Source organism: Perognathus longimembris, chromosome 14 (assembly GCF_023159225.1).
Source record: "Perognathus longimembris pacificus isolate PPM17 chromosome 14, ASM2315922v1, whole genome shotgun sequence".
NCBI classification, from domain to species: domain Eukaryota; kingdom Metazoa; phylum Chordata; class Mammalia; order Rodentia; family Heteromyidae; genus Perognathus; species Perognathus longimembris.
Window position 1 is genome coordinate 35,296,062 of NC_063174.1, and position 16,542 is coordinate 35,312,603.

The 16,542-nt window shown below is 36.4% G+C and overlaps 1 protein-coding gene across 2 annotated transcripts in view; it reads left to right on the forward strand.

The window, feature by feature from the left end:
• Positions 1–16,542, forward strand: part of Gphn (gephyrin) — a 386,872-nt gene that overhangs the window by 285,747 nt on the left and 84,583 nt on the right. For both annotated transcript variants that reach the window (XM_048361849.1, XM_048361848.1), the window contains one exon: positions 13,557–13,694. In XM_048361849.1, the coding sequence (XP_048217806.1) occupies positions 13,557–13,694 (138 nt within the window). The remainder of the gene's footprint in view (positions 1–13,556; positions 13,695–16,542) is intronic.

The window sequence follows — 16,542 nt, forward strand, 5'->3', positions numbered from 1 at the left end:
TTGCCATTCTATGAAATTTGAGTACTGGCTTTTCTATTAGTTGGGATCTAGGGGATAAGTGAATCCATTGCTGTGGGTAGTGCCATTTATTAATATTATCATCCAATCTGTCTTCCATTAGTCTTAACATGAGCTTCACTTTCACAGGTTATCTCTCCAGTTCCACAGTGCACTATGTATTTTGAAGTTTGTATTTGGAAACTTTATTGTTGTTGGTCATCGGGCTCCAACTCAGGGCCTAGGCAGTCTTTGCTCAAGGCTAGTGCTCTACCATTAGAGTCATAGCACCACTTCCAGTTTTCTGGTGGTTAGAGATAAGAGTCTCATGGACTTCCCTGCCTGGGCTGGCTTTGAACTGTGATCCTCAGATCTCAGCCTCCTGAATAGCTAAGATTATAGGCATGAGCCACTAGTACCCATCTTTTCTAAAGAAACTTTTATCATACCAGTGCCTCTTAAATTTTCTTACCTTAGAAGCAAAAAAAAAAAAAAAAAGGCAACCTGGAACTAGTATGATCTGCACTGTCCAACTTTGGCTTATCCCTCAGAGTATGCCTCTGTTTACTCCTATAGCTGTGTCCATGCCTTGCAGACCAGACCATGCACCTGCCCTACCTCCTAACCAACAGCAGAAATCAGAGGCATATCCTCATCATAAGCCCACTACCTCAGCAAAGGCTCCATGCCAGACCTCAACCCATTATAGTCCTAACACAAAGATTTGGGACTAATGTTGGAGTATAAACTCTCTTTGATGCTATCAAATGACCTGTCTTCAAGTTCAAAGATTATTTGTGAAGATTGGAGACAGAAGTCAGTGGTATAATGCATGTTTTGCATGCATAAGGCCAAGACTTTGAGCACAAAAATAGACTTTTTATTTTGTTTTTATTAACATGTTTTTACTTGACACATAATAATTACATATATTTATGGGATATGATGTGATGTTTCAATATGTGTATACAGTGTATAAGAACAATTCAGGAGAGTTGTCATATATGGTTTCTGATTTTGTTATCTGAGTCCTATTGTAGCTTTTTAAACTTCCTTTAAACAATTATTTTTAATTCTATTGGAGGAAATATACATATTTCCTGGGATTGGTTATTTTGCCTTGAATTGACATCTGTGTATGTGAGTGGTTTGTTGGGGAAAATAATCACCAGCATAAAAGTGGTTATGAGGTGGGATGTATGGCAGTTGCAGCTCCAGTGAGAGCATCAGCTGAGATCAGTATCGACAAAGATTACAGAAGTCTTCAATAGCCAAAGCTCTGGATGCCCATAGCAGTGAAGAAAACTGTTGGGGGATTTTATCACAGAGGCTGATGGGAGCATCCTGATGTCTTTTTCTCCCATAAAGGAGTCATAGCCTGGGACAGATTCATGAGAGTCCTCCTGATATACACTGTCTAAGAATTGAGTTCCAGACTTTAGAGCCAGGATATGGAGCTCAAACCACATGGAAAGACCTTAGTGTTGGTCTGAACTGATGTCAGCATTAGTGCCCAGGGTATCAGGTATCCCACCTAAAGTATTAGTAATGGTATGTAAAATGTATGTGTGTAGCACTCTGGGAGTTCAAGACTGGACCCACAGGTACATGCCTGGTCATAGAAGCTCTTGAACATGTATGTGCACTCCTGCTGTAGCAGTGGTTCTACTGTGCAAGGCACTGGCGCTCATGGAGTAATTTCAGAGCCTGCATCCAGAGCATGCATGGAATGGGGTGGAGGGTACAAACCTGGGGCAAAACAATAAATGACTCCTCTTTAAGAGGGTAGTTCAACTTAAGGATAAATTACCTAAGTAGAAACCTGCCAGTATCTTCTGCAGAGCAGATAACTTCAGTATACTTAAAGATAGATAGTTTGAAATTATGGAGTCAGGAAAGCAAAAAAGAAATAAAGCAAGTGAAGAAAACTAAAGGGACTTATAAGAGGCCATCATGTATTTCACAGGAGGTCCCAAAGAAGATGAGGAGAAAGAGACACAAATCTTATTTGAAGAATAGTGATCAAACCACCCTAAATCTGAACATCCAAATGCATGAAGCTCAAATGACTACAACTAGAATGAATCCAAAGAGGCATACACCAAAATATGTCAGTATCAAATTGAAGAGAAAACTTCAAAAGGAATAAAAGGCTGGCACCAGTAGCTCTTGCCTATGACCCTAGCTACTCAAGAGGCTGAGATCTGAGGATCATAGTTCAAAGCCAGCCTGGGCAGGAAAATCCCTAAGACTTATCTCCTATTAACTACCAAAAAAAACAGAAGTGGAGCTGTGGCAGAAGAGGTTGAACACTAGCCTTGAGCAAAAGGAGGCTCAAAAACAGCGCCCAGGCCCAGAGTCCAAGCTCCAGGACTGGCACAAAAGTAAAACTAAAGCTAACACAAAAAAGATGCTGTAGATATAGTTCAAGTGCTTGCTAAGTTCATACTAAATGATGGAAAATGATTGACTTTTTCCTACTTTGGCCTTATAAAAATAAACCTCCTGAGCATATGTATAGCCTTTAAAAATATATTTAGTGTTGCATTTAGTGTTATTATTTAATCTTTCAACTGTGTAGTACAGACACTGAGGAAGGATAATTTTCAATTTCCTGACTACACGACCTAAAAATTATGGTTATTATTTTTTCTTATTCTTGGTTTTTTGTTTATGAAACTGACTCAGAACTGTTGAATAAACAATTAGGAAGAAGAGGAAAAACATAAGTAGTTTTTAGTCTATTTGTAACTATTTTTAAAATGGACAATTCTAGTAAAGACAACTCTGAGCTAATTGACCAGAATAAGTTTTGGAGATGTATGTAGAGTTTATTATCATAGCATCTTTGGGTCTTGATATTAAGATACTTTTTCATCCTTGAAAGTAGTTAAGAAAACAGGGCTTGTGTGTAAGTAGGTATCACTGTGTGGTTATAATGAAATATTAAATAAAAATCCTAAAATGGAGTTATTTATAATGCCTAAGTTCTTGAAGAATGTAAAAGTCATACATTGTTTCGTAAAGGGGTTATTACTGAAAAAAGTTTTTGTTTCGGAAGTGTTGCAATAATAGCATAAAGAATACCTGAATGCCTTTCATCCAGATTTCCTCAAATATTAAAATATTATATGTTCTATCATCCCTTTTATATTAATATACTTACTTTCCTAAACTGCCTGTGAGTACATTAAAGACACAGTGCCTCTTACCTCTGCTCCATTGTGAATCAGGGGTAAAACAGGGTGATTGGGAAGGAATAAAAGACATCATTTTATATAACTTCAGTGCAATTATGAAAATCGAGAAATGAACATTGCCACAATACTATTATGTAATGTAATACCAATTAAATTGTGCTTTTTAAAAATAATGATCTTTATAGAAAAGGAAAAAAATTATGCTTTTTTGTTCTGATCTGGGATCCAACCCAGAATCATGTGTTATATTTAGCTATATCACATTAGGCACATTTAATCTAGAACAATTCCTCAAGTTTTTGTCTTCCATGACCTCAATATTTTTGAAGAGTATATAGGTCAGTTACTTTGTACAGTGTCCCTCAAATTTAGATTTTTATGATGCTTCATCATGATTTATTATGTCATTTGTCAGAAATGCCTGACATGTGATACATTTTTTCCCAGTATATCGTGGGGGGGGGGGGGTAGGAAGGGGGAATTTCATGATGTTGATATGTCGTGTGACTGGTGATAATTAACTTTGATAACTTGATTATAATGGTGTCTGCTAGGTTTTTCCACTGAGAAATACTGTTTTTGCTTTGTATTTAGTAGGTATCTTGTGTGGATATACATTGAGACTATTATAAACATATTTTTTGTTGTTGCTGACACTTCTGCCTTCTAATTTTAAAAATTGATTATTTTGTCTGAAACAATTATCACTGTGATGGCCAATGTGGTACTCACTCAATTCAAAAACTTCTTCGCTTATCAATTGGTATTCTAAGGAAGAACTTTTTTTTTTTTTTTTTTTTTTTTTGGCCAGTCCTGGGGCTTGGACTCAGGGCCTGAGCACTGTCCCTGGCTTCTTCTTGCTCAAGGCTAGCACTCTGCCACTTGAGCCACAGCGCCACTTCTGGCTATTTTCTGTATATGTGGTGCTGGGGAATTGAACCCAGGGCCTCATGTATACGAGGCAAGCACTCTTGCCACTAGGCTATATCCCCAGCCCCAACTAAGGAAGAACTTTTTAAGTCACTTTTTATCTTTATTGTATTTTTTTTATTTTTACCAGTTTTCAATTGGACTTATGATTAGACTGCCATGTGTTTACAAATCCTTATTTTCCATTCTTAAAATAATCTGTTACTATCCTAAGTTATTTTGGTGATGAACTTGTATTAAATTTGACCAAAGAGAGACTCTTCAAGCTTGTTCCAATATATTTTTGACATGTTCCCATCACTATTTGATAATTTCTTCAATGAAAAATATTTGTCAATAAGCAGTAGTAATTTTTGAGGAAACAAAGAAATGAGAGAGAAATTATTCCAAAGAACATAGTGCAGTGTGGCATAAAAACATGAAATAGTACCATGTATTCTGATGTTTACAATATTGTTTGTATTTTAAGTAACACAGAAGTGAACAATGAAGCTGAAAAGGAACAAGAGTTTTATATAATCATATACCACTCTAAAGAACTGAAATTTTATTCTGTGAGTTGTAAACCAATGATACAAAGCTCAGAACTAACATTTTGTGAAAATGCTGTTTTACAGTCCTGATATACCGAAACCTCAGGAGTATTTTCCTTTAATAATTTTTATCCAGACCTAGAAAATAAGCAAATATTTGCATCTGGGCATTCTAGTTTATCAGAAATACTCTGAGGCTCATTACCTTGAATAAGCAAGTTCAAAACTTGTAAATTGAAAACAAAAATGAAATTAATTTCAGTTATGTAATGTGCCCTATGGTCCTGAATCTTTGAACTCGGTGTTTCCTAGCACTTTGAAACCAATGTATCTTAATTGAAGAGATTTCTATAAAAGGTCAAATGCTTCTTGACATTGAACCACACATTCTTTGAAGTACCAAAGACCTCAACTATTTAAGCTGATCATATATATTTCTTGCTATCATCTTCGTTCTTTAAATTTGCTAAGAAACTTGTCATAGGTAGTTTGCTGTCCAGAAAGATTCAGAAAGTAGAAATAAAAGAGATTCTAGTTGCTAATACTGTGTGAAATAGAAATATGAGAGTTAATAGGGGCAGAACAAGGCTCTTCTTTGAGATTTCCAGTATATTCAAATAATGAATAATAATTCACACTTAGGTAGTTTATACAATTTTTTCTAATTATTGTAAAGCATAAGACTTCCTCCTGAGATTTTTTATTGAATCAAGAACCTTCATTTACATTTGTTTCTACTACAGTCTGTTCTACAATATGAAGGCACCCTCATTCATTTATAATTTTTTTAGATATATGTTCACTTTTATTGCACAAAATAAGTTCAAGTGGTTCTCACCAAGTCAGTAGAGGTGGGTTCAATAAAACATTTCAAAGCCAGAATGCTCTTCAGAGCACAGAAGGAAACATCTGCAAACAAATAAATGATAATAAACACTGTATTTTGATAACACTACATTTTAATACACACTAAATTTATAATTTTAAAAGTTTACCAATCGGGTTGGGGATATAGCCTAGTGGCAAGAGTGCCTGCCTCGGATACACGAGGCCCTAGGTTCGATTCCCCAGCACCACATATACAGAAAACGGCCAGAAGCGGCGCTGTGGCTCAAGTGGCGGAGTGCTAGCCTTGAGCGGGAAGAAGCCAGGGACAGTGCTCAGGCCCGGAGTCCAAGGCCCAGGACTGGCCAAAAAAAAAAAAAAAAGTTTACCAATCAATGTAAGTGAACTGAACACCTCCGGGGGGGGGGGGGGGGGAAGGAAAAGGGGAAGGAGGGAGGAGGGTATGATGGACGAGGTAACAAACAGTACAAGAAATGTATCCAATGCCTAACTTATGAAACTGTAACCTCTCTGTACATCAGTTTGATAATAAAAATTTGAAAAAATAAAAAAAATAAAAGTTTACCAATCAATATAAAAATTATGTATATTAAGAATTGATAGGTGTATTGGGTGTAGTGACTCACACCTGTGATCCTAACTACTCATTAGATAGAAATTGGGATGATCATGGTTTCAGACCAACCTGGGGGTAAAAAGCAAGCCAATAAGAAGCTGGGGTATACTGTCATGCACATGTCATCCCAACTATATGGAAGACATAAATTTGAGTATCATGGTCCAGGCCAGCTTAGGCAGAAACATGAGATGCTATTGAATAAAACATGAAGAAGTACTAGAGGCAGCTTTCTGATAAAGCAGCTTTCTAGCAAGCTTGAAGTTAAATACCATACACACACACACACACGGTTTAAGGCCAGGCATGATATCATGCACCTGTAATCCTAGTTACTTGAGAGTCAGAGACCAGAAGGATCAAGTTCCACACCAGCCTGAAGAAATTGCAAGACTCCATCTCAACAAATAAATTGGCTATTGTTAAAGCCATCTATAATGCTAGCTATTCAATGGACAATGGTAAAAGGATACCAGTCTTTTGACTAGCCAAAATTGTACCAAGGAGATAGAAACCACTTAAACAAGTCTATAACAAGCTGTGAGATTGAAGCAATAATAGTCTCCCAACAAAGAAAGGCCCAGGACCTAGTGGATTCACCAGTGAATTCTGTCTTTAAGGAAGAATTAACACCAATTCTTTTTCACGATTGCAAAGGGAAGGCACTCAACCAAGCCCATTCTATGAAGCTAGCTTGTTTCAAAACCAAACAAGAAATGCAGACAAATCTTTTTTTTTCCAAATTTTTATTATCAAACTGATGTACAGAGGTCACAGTTTCATACGTTAGGCATTGGGTACATTACTTGTACTGTTTGTTACTTCGTCCTTCATACCCCCCTCTCTCTTCCCCCTTTCACTTTCCCCCCATGTGGTGTTCAGTTCACTTACACCAAACAGTTTTGCAAGTATTGCTTTTGTAGTTGTTTTTCTTTTTTTACCCTGTGTCTCTCAATTTTAGTATTCCCTTTCAATTTCCTAGTTCTAATACCAGTATACATGGTTTCCAATATACTCAGATAAGATTACAGAGATAGTGTAGGTAAAACCACAGGAAGGTGATACAAGAACATCGTCAATAATAGAAGCTACAGATACACATGGGAAGTTGAAAATAGTTACAACTGTGATATAACAATCGTTTCCATAACATGGAGTTCATTTCACTTAGCATCATCTTATGTGATCATATGGGTATAGCTATTGGGCTCTTGTGATCCTCTGCTGTGGCTTGCCTAAACCTGTACTAATTATTCCCTATAAGGGAGACCATAGAGTCCATGTTTCTTTGAGTCTGGCTCACTTCACTTAGTATAATTTTTTCCAAGTCCTTCCATTTCCTTACAAATGGGACAATGTCATTCTTTCTGATAGAGGCATAAAATTCTATTGTGTATATGTACCACATTTCCTGATCCATTCGTCTACTGAGGGGCATCTGGGTTGGTTCCAGATTCTAGCTATGACAAATTGTGCTGCGATGAACATTGTTGTGCTAGTGGCTTTACTGTGATTTTATTTGTGGTCTTTTGGATAGATACCCAAAAGTGGGGCTGCTGGGTCATAGGGGAGTTCTGTAATTAGACTTCTGAGGAATCTCCATACTGCTTGCCAGAGTGGCTGAACCAGTTTACATTCCCACCGACAATGAAGTAGGGTTCCCTTTTGGCCACATCCCCTCCAACAATTGTTATTGTTAGTTTTCTTGACATATGACATTCTTATTGGGGTGAGATGGAATCTCAATGTTGTTTTGATTTGCATTTCTTTTATGGCCAGTGATGTAGAGCACTTTTTCATATGTCTCTTGGCCATTCTCATTTCCTCATCAGAGAAGTCTCTTTGTAAGTCTTTAGCCCCCTTGCTTATTGGTTCTTTGCAGTTTTGTTTTGGAGGAATGTAATTTTTTTAGTTCTACATATATTTTAGATATGAGGCCTTTGTCCGTTGAATGGCCAGTAAAGATCTTCTCCAGTCTGTGGGCTTTCTGTTTATCTTGCGAGCTATGTCCTTTGCCGTGCAGAAGCTCTGCAGTTTGATGCAGTCCCATTTGTCCAACCTTTCTTTGATTTGTAGCCTTTCTGGGTCTTTGTTAAGGAAGTTCCGTCCTGCTCCAAGGAGCCCAAGTGTTTTTCCTACTCCTTCCTTTAGTGTTTTCAGGGTGTCTGTTTTGATTTCAAGGTCTTTAATCCATTTGGAATTGATTTTGGTGCAGGGTGATATATAAGGATCTAGTTTTAGTTTGTTGCATGTGTTGAACCAGCTTTGCCAGCACCATTTGTTAAAGAGGCTATCTTTCTTCCAAACTATTGTTTTAGCTCCCTTATCAAAGATTAAGTAGGCATAGTTCTGTGGGTTCATTTCTGGGTCTTCAATTCTGTTCCATTGGTCTTCAGGTCTGTTCCGGTGCCAATACCAAGCTGTTTTTATTACTGTAGCTTTATAATACAGCTTGAAGTTGGGTATTGTAATTCCTCCAGCACTGTTCTTGCAGACAAATCTTTATCATGAAAATAAATGTAAAAATTCTCCCTGAAATTTTAGATAATTGAATTCGACAATACATTGGAAAGATCATACAAAATGACATTGATTTCAATCCAAAGATGCCAGAATGGTTCAACAATATCCATAAATATAATACATCACATGAATTTAATCAAGGACAGAAAATCACAAGGTCATCTCAATATAGTACTAGAATTCTTAGCCAAAGTAATAAGAAAAGAGAAAGAAGTAAAACATTTCAATTTGGAAAGAAGTCAAATTATCCCCATTTGCATATGATATTTTCATCTGTACTTAAGACTCCAGGTTCCACAAAGAAAAAACAAAAAATTTGTAAACACTCTCAGAAACCTAGCAGGATATAATAGAATCAGCATATGAAACTTACGTCACTTCTCTATGAACCAACAATGAAAAGGCTGAGAAATAAATCAAGAAAATAGTTCCATTCTCTATCTCTTTAAAATAAAAATAATAAAATATTTAGCCAACATGTTTGCTTGACTGTCGCTTCTAGGTGTATAATGAGGCAGACTTAACATGATGAGGAGCATATGGTGGAACAAAAATGCTTACCTTATGATGGCGAAATTCAGAGGGAGAAATGCAGAACTAGGGACAAGCTACATCCTTCAGGGACTCACTCCTCCTAAAAGTCTGTCTGCTCCACTATGCATAAAGCTATGAATCGCTCAGTGGATTCATCCATTCATGAGGTCAGAGCTCTATGATCCGCTCACGTCTCAAATTTCCAGCTCTCAACACTGCTTCACTAGGAATGTTCAACATAAGAACTTTGGGGCAGCATTTAATATCCAAACCATAACAATACAGAAAGGTAAATGTTGCATGTTCTCACTTTTATATGTGGAATCAGAAAAAAAAATCAAATTTGAGAGTTGAATATTAGTTACCAGCAGCTGGTTTAAAAAAAAAAAAAAAGATGGGGGCTGGGGATACGGCCTAGTGGCAAGAGTGCTTGCCTCGTATACATGAAGCCCTGGGTTCGATTCCCCAGCACCACATATATAGAAAACGGCCAGAAGTGGCACTGTGGCTCAAGTGGCAGAGTGCTAGCCTTGAGCAAAAGGAAGCCAGGGACAGTGCTCAGGCCCTGAGTCCAAGGCTCAGGACTGGCAAAAAAAAAAAAAGATGGAGACAAGGATGGGGAAATGTATAACAATGGGTCCTAGGTTACACTTAGCTGAGAGGAAGACATTCTGGTGTGCTTTGGCACAATGGAATGACTAGCAGTAATATCCTGTATATTTCCAAGTATATGCTACCTGTTTCAGAACACTGAGAGCTTTCTGAATATTTTCCTCATAAAGAAGTGATAAATGTTAGAGATGACAGATATGCTTAAACTTGTTTAACCATTAGAAAACATGTATACATGTGTTAAAATACCACATCGTATCCCATTACTAAAATAAATTATTTATCTAATACCATGGCTACTCAGGAGGCCATGATTTGAGAACCAGAGTTTGAAACTAACTCAAACAAATTCATGAGACCGTTATCTCCAGCAAAAAGCTGGAAGTGAAAATGTGGCTCAATTGGTAGAGGGCCAGTTTTCAGCAAAAAACTAAGCAAGGGTGTATGTAGGGCCTTGAGATCAAGCCCCAGTGCTGGCACAAAAATAAAAATGCTTTTTAGGGTTTGAGATCAGGCGGATGACAATTCCACAGTACCCCAAGTGAAGAGTTTTTGTAAAAACATTGAATGATTAGAAAAGTGAAAAAATCAGAGCAGGTGGCACCATTTTACTTAGCTCTTTGAATATTTCTGACTTTAATCCTTGTTTAAGAGACTGAATATTCATTTGCTCTTCAAGTGTTTACTGAGTACCATAAGTATAAGAAAGACAATTTTCCTTGAAGCGGTAAAGGATCCAATAATTAATGAGATAGAGACTCAGTCTTAAGTTTATAATGTAAAGAAAGGAAAATATTTAAATGTTTCTGTCATGTAACATGGACACAAGTACCTGGTTCATTAATTATTCTTGGTAAATATATGTTGATGTATTTTATGTTAGCAGTGGCAATCAAATTTGCTGGCTAAAAGAAAACTTCCCTTTTATCCTAATACCAAGTATTCTCAACAGATAAACCTTTTATAACTAAAAAATACGATTTTCTTCTCAGAACCTAAGCATATTTTAAAGGAAAGGTTTTGTAAAATTATACAATTTATAACATAAATCACGGTATATTACAGGAATATCAAACCTGACTCCTGTGTAGCTAAATAGCTGAATAGAAAGCAGAAACAGCTGTCTCTCTCTCTCCATTTAGATTGGTGTGACTGTATGTTTTTATGGTATTTGATTGGCCAGACCTCAATGAATGTCAGTTATAAATAAATTTACATTGTATTTACCTATAATTTTGGTTTATTTTTATTAACATAAATTAATTGTGCAGAGATTTCATTGTGATACATATGGGCATATAATATACTTGTATGAAATTCATCCTGTCTATCTTTTTTTTTTTGTTTTTGTTTTTTTTTTTGGCCAGTCCTGGGCCTTGGACTCAGGGCCTGAGCACTGTCCCTGGCTTCTTCCCGCTCAAGGCTAGCACTCTGCCACTTGAGCCACAGCGCCGCTTCTGGCCGTTTTTCTGTATATGTGGTGCTGGGGAATCGAACCTAGGGCCTCGTGTATCCGAGGCAGGCACTCTTGCCACTAGGCTATATCCCCAGCCCCCCTGTCTATCTTCTTAACCCCTCCTATGACAATTTTAGGGGTTTCATCATGCTATTTTCATACATACTGGTATCGTATTCATCTCCCATCATTCTAACCTTTCTCCACCGCCACCTACTGGTCCTGAATCTACCTCACTGGTTCCATTCCTCAGTCTCCCTTTTACAATCATTTCATGTTGTCTTTTCAGCTTTACAATCTGCATATGAATGAAAACATTGTATTTGTCTTCCTAAACTTGACTTATCTCATTCAAACATGGTGGTCTCCAGCTCAATCCATTTTCCTGTAAACATCATAATCCTTTAGTGCTGAATAATTCTCTATTGTGTATATGTACCATGTTTTCTTTATCCATTCACTGGTTGTTGGACAGTTAGGCCAATACCATGGTTTTTGGCTGTTATAAGTAATACTGCTATAAACATATGTGTGCAAATATCACTGTTATATGTTGACGTACATTCATTTTAATATATAAAAGTAGTATAGCAGACTTCTTTTTTTTGTTTCTTCTTTTTTTGTCACTATTGTGATGTGAACTCAGAGCCTTGAATAGACTATTACTCTTTAAGTCAGACCTCCAGCCCTATTTTTAGTTTCTTGAGAAACCTCCATATTGATTTCCATAGTGGCTATACTAATTTATATTCTCACCAGTAGTATATGAAGCTCCCTCACTCCTTACTTCAACCCTCTGTTGTACCTTCACAGCATTTGTTGTTGTTTGCTTTCTTCTTGATAGCCATTCTGACGGGACAAGATGGAATTACTTCCCTTTCCTTTGTAAATAAGGATCTTGATTTTTTTTCATGTATTTATTAGCCATTAGTACTTTTGAAAGCTTTTCAGCTTTTTTGCTCATGTATTAGATTATTTCTTTTTTTTTTTGTTTATTTGTTCTGGTCTTTTGAGCTCTTTATATATTCTAATGAACAACTGTTCAATGAACAACTTGCAAAGATAATCATGCATCCTGTGAGTTATCTCTTCAATTTCACATATTATATTCACATACTATATTTCTATTAATGTATGGGCTTACATCCTTATAGGTGAAAAATCACTACAGTGTCTCCAGGTATCCATCCATGTTCCAGATAGAGAACTTTAAATGTGCTAAAGTTTTGTGAGTTTTTTTCCTCAGAAAGCTTTGTGTCTTTATCTTTTTATTTGTAATAAGATTTCTGTAATGTGGACAGTAAAGTAGCGTAAGGGGAATAAAGAGTGATAGTAGGAACTATGACATATAAGATTTTAAAAAGGCCTCTCTGATGTGATATTTGAGCAGAGAGCTGAAAAAAATGATCCAAGAGAGAAAACAGCAAGTACAAAGGTTCTGTGGGGAAATATATTTGGTACGATGAATGAAAATAAAGGAGCTAGCATGACTGAAGAAGTTAGGAAATAAGAGTAGTAGGGACAAAAAAAAAGCTATGGTTTCACATGGCATGTTGAAAGCTTTTTTTTGTTGTTGATGATCATCTTGTATCCCATGCCTGGGGTTGTCCCCATGCTATCACTGTATTTCATCTGAGTACCCTGGATACTGTATATACTGGTATTAGAACTAGGGAAGGGAAAGGGAATATCAGAATCGAAAGACAAAGGATAAAAAAAAAATGACTCCAAAAGCAATACTTGCAAAACCATTTGGTGTAAACCAACTGTACAACTCATGAGGGGAGAGGGAAAGAGGGAAAGGAGGGGGAAAGGAGGGAGGAGGTAACAAATTGTACAAGGAATGTACCCACCGCCTTACGTATGAAACTGTAACCCCTCTGTACATCACTAAGACAATAAATAATTATTTGGGGAAAAAAAGAAAAGAAAAATTTTAAAGGGTAATAAAGAAAAAAAGAATAGTAGGGACAATAATATTCTGGGCTTATAGTTCCTAAGAAAAATGTTACAATCAGTGAAATGGAGCATCTACAGAGATGGAAGCAGCGAGTGACATGGTCCACAGTTGGTGATTGAAGCCACAAATTATGAAAGCAAAATTACCTAGGTTTGTACCTTGGCTGTTGACTTACTTGCTCTGTGACCTAGGCAAATAAATATATATATAGCGGGGCTCTATTTTTAGACCAGAAAAAAATAACATTTTACCAAAATACCTGAAATTGGAAGTTGAAAGTGCTTATTATTAAATACTTGTTAAGCAGTGTTTAAGCATCATGTTCTCACTTAACTATCCTCCTCTTTAGGTCACAGTGCTGTGGATATCACCAAGGTAGCTAGAAGACACCGCATGTCTCCTTTTCCTCTGACATCTATGGACAAAGCCTTTATCACAGTCCTGGAGATGACGCCGGTGCTTGGGACAGAAATCATCAATTACCGAGGTACTCTTATGTTTACCTGTCATCCTTTTCTTCATTGTCCAAGTAAGATTCACACAAAGTAAATGTACAGTTTTGTTGAATGAGAAAGATTATTTGCCACTGTAATAATCTGAAACAAATAAATACTGTTGGGGATTTTGCTACTCAATGATATATGTAGCATTAATAAAATTCCTCTTCAATAAAAAAATGGGAGAAAATAATTGGTTTCATATCCAAAATACCAGTACTCTAGCCTGAAATGAGTGATATTTCCTCATTCAGCACTGAGTGAGATAATAACTGAGTCTGATGACTTTTTCTGCCAGAACTGAGTAGTAACTGGTATGTTTTATAATCATGCTGACCTATAGGCAATTCCTTTTTTACAATGGTCTCACATAATACATTTCAACTTGATAAATATCATTACTTGATTATTGTTCAATTTCTTTAAAAATACTTCATCTATCATAGGAGTAAATTAACTATCCCTATTGTCTTTTAACATTTGTCCTTAGAAATATCAAACTTAGGTCACATTTGAAAGGGATTGGGAATGGACATTTCATTTTTCCTGCAGGAGAAAAATGCTGTCTGATGTATTCTCTTTTCCCTTGATGTGCTATTTCCCCTTCATTTGTTCATCAGAGTAGTTGTCACTCGTAAGTAAGCAAACTCTTCATGGATGGTTAATTTCTTTCTCAAGTGTTTCCAACACAATGATGAAAAATAATAATGAGGTTTGTATTCAACCTTTGAATTCAATTTTAATGCAACAGAGAACACATGGGCATTTAAATAACCTTGCAAACATATAGAAAGCATAATTCAACAGCCTGTAATCATAGCTACTAAGGAAGCTGAGATCTGAGTATCACAGTTTGAAGCCAACCCAGGCAGGAATGTCCATGAGACTTTTATGAAACTTTTATCTCCAGTTAACTACCCAAAAACCAGAAGTGGCACTGTGGCTCAAAGTGGTAGAGCACTATCCTTGAGCAAAAGATCTTGGGGATAGTGTGCAGTCCTTGAGGTCAAGCCCCATAACTGACAACCAAAAAAAAAAAAAAGCAAAAAGCATAATTCAGTTTGTTCAACAAATATTGGTTAAGTATCAACTAAGATAGTTATTGCATTAAGACATATTTTTTAAAATAAGACAACAGACTATGACTTATAGTCTAGTGCCAAGAAATGTAAGTAAACAATATGATTCTTGTCTCCTTTACTGGCTCTTTTTCAGATGTTCCTTATTTGTCAGTTCCTTGAATTAGGCTTTAGTTAGGACTTTCCACTATGCCTGTTTTCATATCTTGTATGTGCACTGTACATGGCCTTTTTCATGTTGGTGTTTCTCCCACTCATCAATTATTGGGTGATTTTGAAATCCTTGTCATTGTCCAACTTTGTATGAGCTAAAATTGCATATGTTGTATTAATTACATATCTGATCCTAATAAATTTAACATGAGAAATACTAAACTTACTTTCTCTACTTCTGCAATACCTGTTTATTCTACATCCTCTTGAACCTATCTCTCGATCTCCATCCCAACTGTATTGTTTTTGTTTAGGTGTTTGGAATTTACTTCCTGGATTATTGTAACAAATGTGTTCCAATTAACATCTTCCCAATCAGTTCTCTGATTAGATGTCAAATCTGTTCAGCTGCAAATTTGTTATTAACACTACTACTACAATTCTTCAGAACAGTGAAGGTGAGCATAGCCCAAGATAAAACCAAACTCCTTGACATAATCTTTTTTGTACTTTCTTCTCTTACTGCTTTACTATCAAAACTTGCTTCTACACAAACCTGATGTGCTCTGTTTCTTACCTCCTGTTATCTCTTATCTCTAAGACTTTGGTTATGTTGTCCATAACCATACCTCTAAATCTTTTGGTTATGCTTGAGGCTTTACCTTATTTCTCTAATAAATTTTTAAGATGAATCTTAAGAGCCTCTTCTCTTTGGAAACTTCCCTCTTGTCTACTTTTTTTGTCTTTTCCTAACTGATTTAAGTACCTTCTCCGTCATGCTCATATGCTTTATAATAAAAACAGATTGGCGTGTTTGTAACCCATAGTGCATTCAAAGGTAGAGTGCTATAAGTGTGACTCACTATGAATTGAGTTGTCATAAGTTAAATATGGCCTGTAATTCTGTTACTGAAGAGAAGAGTTTTCCACAGAAGAAAAATAAAAGAGGTTAAAAATACATTCTCACTGCATTTTTAAACATTTTATTTATGTGGACCTATGGCAAGAATGGATTAGAAAAATCCCCTGCAAATAAGATCATGGTAACAAAAGGAGAGACTAGATTCAAAATGAAGAAAGGAAGAGCATCAGGAATCAGGAAAGTAGTGATAGGTCAACTGAAAAGAACAAAGAAACAGAAAGATGGGGTAGAAAATAATTCACAGCTCTAACCCCAGCTTCTCACAAGGGAAAGGAGGTCAAAGACACAACCAAAAGGTAAGCTAGACATCCCTGGCAGCAAACTGATAATTCTAACCTCAGGTTAAGCCAACACTTCTCATCCACCTTTAAAACAGTGCATGGATTTAATATGACTGTAATTGTTCTTGAGTGACAGGCTAACGTTGGAAAAGAAAGACATTTTGTTACTCTCCTGTGATTGGAGAGTTGTAGCAAGATACATCTTAAGATAAAAGGCCTGATTTTTGTAACTGAGCTACTCTAGAGATATGAAAACAAGAAGGAACGAAAGATACAAGTAATAAAAGAAGAAGTTATATTCCCTTTATTTGCAAATCTGATCCTCTAATTTAAAAGGCCTTGTGCTAGCTAGGGGCAGGTATTCTATTTAAAAGGGCCTCATGCATGTTGAAAATAACTACAA